General features: G+C 44.8%; 1 protein-coding gene across 1 annotated transcript in view; it reads right to left on the bottom strand.

Moving 5' to 3' along the window:
* dusp16 (dual specificity phosphatase 16) overlaps positions 1-5,000 on the bottom strand; it is a 15,144-nt gene that overhangs the window by 810 nt on the left and 9,334 nt on the right. The window contains exons 3-6 of the mRNA XM_027153900.2: positions 4,427-4,590; positions 3,914-4,073; positions 3,582-3,705; positions 1-3,494 (exon numbers count right to left, since the gene is read on the bottom strand). The exon at positions 1-3,494 is cut by the window's left edge and continues 810 nt beyond it. Of these exons, the coding sequence (XP_027009701.1) occupies positions 2,345-3,494; positions 3,582-3,705; positions 3,914-4,073; positions 4,427-4,590 (1,598 nt within the window). The 3' untranslated portion in view covers positions 1-2,344. The remainder of the gene's footprint in view (positions 3,495-3,581; positions 3,706-3,913; positions 4,074-4,426; positions 4,591-5,000) is intronic.

Below are 5,000 nucleotides of genomic sequence, written 5' to 3'. Positions count from 1 at the left end.
TGGAAAGTATTCAAATTTCTGTTTAATTGAGGAAGATATTCTAATCAGCTGTGGTCCATGGATTATGGTAGTAGTGATGATGATGATGATGATGTCTTAGAGTCAAACTAATGTTTGAGCAAAACACACTATACAGCTAAAAGTATGACATCACTGACCATCACTGTTGTTGAAACATGGCTGTGGGGATTAGTGATCATTCAGCTACAGGAGCATTAGTGAGATCAGACACTGATGTCGGAGTGTGTCTGTGGGGATTAGTGATCATTCAGCTACAGGAGCATTAGTGAGATCAGACACTGATGTTGGAGTGTGTCTGTGGGGATTAGTGATCATTCAGCTACAGGAGCATTAGTGAGATCAGACACTGATGTTGGAGTGTGTCTGTGGGGATTAGTGATCATTCAGCTACAGGAGCATTAGTGAGATCAGACACTGATGTTGGAGTGTGTCTGTGGGGATTAGTGATCATTCAGCTACAGGGACATTAGTGAGATCAGACACTGATGGTGTAAGAGTGAGGAGGTCTGGGGTTCAGTCAGTGTTCCAGTTCATCCCAAAGGTGTTCAGTGGGGTTGAGTCAGAGTCAGGGCTCTGTGCAGGACACTCCAGTTCATGACATATGTGTGCTTCAGGCTTTGTGCCAACAGTTTAGAACAGAACCACGTATAATGTATAATGTGTGATAGTCAGTTCTGCACATACTTTTCTGTACACTAGTTTTGTAAAAGCATCTGATCTTAACTGGTAGAATAATCGGTGTTCAATGGGACCTTCACCCATCCGTTTAACCAGGAACATGTTGTAATGATGCTTTGTGAAAACTAAACATATGACCCAACCCCACTAAAAGGTACTAGAGTTTAAGGTGCATGTGATAAGCAGATGTTCCAACTAACTGCATGACCCACAAACACACAATGCGGCGTTTAATCGAAAGTAGGACTGAGGCCGGATCACGTGCAGTGTGTGATCTGAGAGATTCTTTTACACTGGTGTAGATTTAAATATATTCAAAATTAATTTAATCAGATTGAACATTTTCCCGATAGAAGACGTTAATCACATTCGTGTCCACAGTGTTTCTAGTGAATCTTGTTTATTGGTTATAGGAGGAGCTCGTGCTGTATATTTTAATGCTAAACCAGAATCACAGATGAATTTACAGCCCATGATGATTGCGTGTTGGAGTCTTTTTCTGAATTCATGTGCTTTGTGTTAATAATTGAATTGACGGTACAAAAATCTGTGGCTTTGGCTCTCTGTCATAGCAAACTTCTGCAGTGTAACAGACTGAGAACGATGCCATAAACATGATGCCAAGCGACAACCGTTTCGTGATTTCCGATCATTACGCGACCGACGTGGTGTGATGTTTTCCAGCGCAGATTAGCTTTGACTTGAAAAAGGTTTTTATTTTCCATCGAAAAGATAATCCACTGAGATCTCAAGCAAGATCGAGTTGCACCTTTTAAACAAGACTTCCTCTTCCCCAGCACTTGCTTAAACAACCCACCATTTACACAGCAAGCCATAACGGCTGGCCTTTCCAGCTCCACTCTACCTCTAATACCTGATTTTCATCTAAACTTCAGTCCCACACGTCATTCGGCTAACGAACACTTTTAATCGTGGATCATCCGACATATGAGAAAAAAAAAAATCTCGTTACAGTCGTTTAAATTTTAACGCTTGAAGGGACTTTTTTTTTTTTTTTTTTTTTAAATAAATGTCTTTTCCTGCTGCTCGATATAAGACCTGAGATTTTAACTATTAAAAGCTACACATATGAATAAAGGCAAAAATAAAAGCGAGAGAAAGAGATAGAGAGAAAGAAAGAAAGAGAGAGAGAGCAAAGCCCTTAATTTGGATTTGTGAGGTACTGTATAGTCGCTACGTAGCCACCCTTTGTCAGAGCATGCAGAAAAATCTTCACTCCGTTTCAGCTTCATTCGTGCTTCGGTTTCAGGCTCAAGATTCAGTACTGGAGTCAGACGAACATATTGGATCGATCACATCATTGGAAAATGGTAAATAATCAATACTGATCCAAAGACAAAGATAAACAGGCTCAGCTAAAACAAAACTAAAATATAAACAAACATATATATATATCTATATCATGATCAACTGAAAGTGTTCGTGTCCACTCTCGGACGACCGACGAAAGGGAGCTGCGTTCAGTGAACATTATTACCTGCAAGATTCAGCTAGACGAATACAAAAATATTCTTGGTCAGTGGGGAAAAGCCTATGATAAAAATTTTGTGCTGAGAAATAATCCACAAAATCCTTCTTACAAAAAGTCAATTAATTGTCAGTTTAACATTCAATTTTTTTTCTTTCAGGACACCTCGATGACCTCCATGCTCCCAGAGAAGCTAGACTGGCTGCCTACTTTCCCCAGGTCATCTCTGGAGCGGCTCTCGGTCATGCCATCGCCAAATTCCATCTGGCAGCTACGCCGCTTTAGTTGCTTCTCGAAGCTGCTCTCTTCGTGCCAGCTACGGCGCGAGTCTCCACCTTCACTGCTCCTCTGTCTGCTGCGTCTCCTTACTGCCTCCAACCCCTGACTGCAGCTGTACGTCGCTGTGAAACTGCTCTGTGAAGCTCCTCCGCTGCCCCCACTGCTGAAAATGGCCGAGGTGGAGTAGAAGCGAGCTGATTCAGATGAGAGGTACCAGCCCCCGGTGACGGGCGCCAGAAGGATGTCAGAGTGCCACCCTTTTAGTGCGCCTAACCCAGTTTTGGCCAACTGCTGCTGTGAGCGTGAGAGGCCAAGCAGAAAGCTGGCAGCACTTGCAGTTTCCTCCATACTACCGCTCCTCTGCAGTGGCTGGGGGCAGGCAGGTGGTGGAGGGGGTTTCAAGGATGTAGACTGGGGCTTAGTGGATTGGTTGGGGTTGCTGGAGTGACTGGATTTGGCGGAGTTTACGGACTTGTTACTGCTAGTTGAGGGACCTTCGGCTTGCTCCTTGTCCGGACTCTGTTCGGGAGTCGACTGCTCTGAAACCTCCTCCACAGGGGAGAACTGGCAAGGCTTAACCGAGGGATCTTTAAAAGTGGATGGTTTGTAGTAGTCTGGATTATCTCCGCTGCCAAATGTGCGTAAAGGAGCGCCGACGCTCGGCTCTCCGTACGACTTGATGTCTAGGGAGAAGGAGCGTTTCAAGCGCATGCTCTCCTCCATTTCTTCACTCAGCTGCAGACTGCACAGAGCCTGAGCCAGAAGCTGCTCCTCAGGAACACCAGCCAGTACACAGGGCAGAGTCAGAGGCTCTAGTGGAGTCAGGGCAGATCTCTCTACCCCGGACGAGCACGGGACGCAAAACTCATTCTCTTGGCCAGGGTTCGGCTTGAAGGCCGGTTCCGCATGCACTGTTTTACCCTTAGCTGCCATTTCGCTAGGGCTCTTGATTTTCTTCTCAAAATCCAGTAGTTGGCCCAGGAAGTTAAAGTTGGGCGAGATGGTCGGCCTCTTCTCCTTCACAAACCTGGGAAATTTACAGTTATAAATAGTTATTTGTGTCCTAGTTTTCCCCACAGGGGCATCTTTAACTAGTCTGAAGTCTGTATCATACCTGTATGCCTCATCTAAGGACATGTCCATCCTCTTCATGATGTAGGCGATGGCAATGGTGGCCGATCGGGAAATTCCAGCCAGGCAATGTACTAGAACTCTGGCATTACACGCTTTCGCCTTTTCTAGAAAAGAAACAGAAAGTAAGTGAACACCTGCAAGCGTACAGCACAGCTGATCATCTGTGATCTCTTATAGACCAAAACGAAAGCAAGTCTATCAAAGTGAAGGTAAGTCAGTGCCTCAGAAATCCCCTAAAATTTGAAAATGGTGTCAGTGTCCTAGTCAACAAAGCTAGTGGTTAGAAATGACTCGGGGGCAAACCTCACTGACCTATGAACTCCACAGATTTGTCCAGCCATGGCAGGATCTTCTCACAAAAGCTATCGTTGACAGGAACACGAAGGAAATGCGACTCGGGAATGAAGTCAGGTTTGGGACAGGTGTTACTGGCATTGAGGACATACGCTATGTCGTTCTGCTGCATCAGATCCTGTGATGAGGACAAGATGACGGTGTGTGTGAGGTTCTGTTCACAGTACAGATTCACAGCTTTCACAAACACTTTATATCTGAAATGACTTACAACCTGCAGAACTGTATTTGCTTAGACATGCCTAGGATGTTTATAAAGGTTCGTAACGATCTACATTGTTAACTAAAAGTCTAGATACGTTCTACATAGTCAAATATAGAAATATCAGCAACTCATTTACCAAATTTTATAACCAAGCGATCGTCTGTGTTCTCTAAAATACTTGCTTGCTCGTCCCGATGGGACACGTCCCTATTCCGCTAGCAGGACGGTCGTTTGTGCGCATGTTAACGCTTCGCACTGTAGCTCACCCTATTGAGGACGTCTCTCTGACAGCCCAGATACAGATGAGGCAGGATGCGTGTAGGACCGCTGCTGTTGAGCGGAAGACATGGCTGTGAGATACAGGAGGGCACCAGCATACACTTTCCCTCACACAGACCCGGGAAGAGGTTTGAGAACTCCACAAACCCACCTGCAACACAAACAATTACTAAACATGTAAATGTGGTTACACAATCAGCCAATCACGTTGTAGCGTTTCAATTTCATACCAACATGCTATTACTTATTCCTGTGCTTTACATTTATAGTCAGGACCCATGTGTGTGTTGGAGTGTGTCTATGGGGATTAGTGATCATTCAGCTACAGGAACATTAGTGAGATCAGACACTGATGTTGGACTGTCTGTGGGGATTAGTGATCATTCAGCTACAGGAGCGTTAGTGAGATCAGACACTGATGTTGGAGTGTGTCTGTGGGGATTAGTGATCGTTCAGCTACAGGAGCATTAGTGAGATCAGACACTGATGTCGGAGTGTGTCTGTGGGGATTAGTGATCATTCAGCTACAGGAGCATTAGTGAGATCAGACACTGATGTTGG

This window comes from Tachysurus fulvidraco, chromosome 19 (assembly GCF_022655615.1).
Source record: "Tachysurus fulvidraco isolate hzauxx_2018 chromosome 19, HZAU_PFXX_2.0, whole genome shotgun sequence".
NCBI lineage: Eukaryota > Metazoa > Chordata > Actinopteri > Siluriformes > Bagridae > Tachysurus > Tachysurus fulvidraco.
Note: the sequence above shows the minus strand (reverse complement) of the source record. Positions and strands in the feature narration are given on the sequence as shown.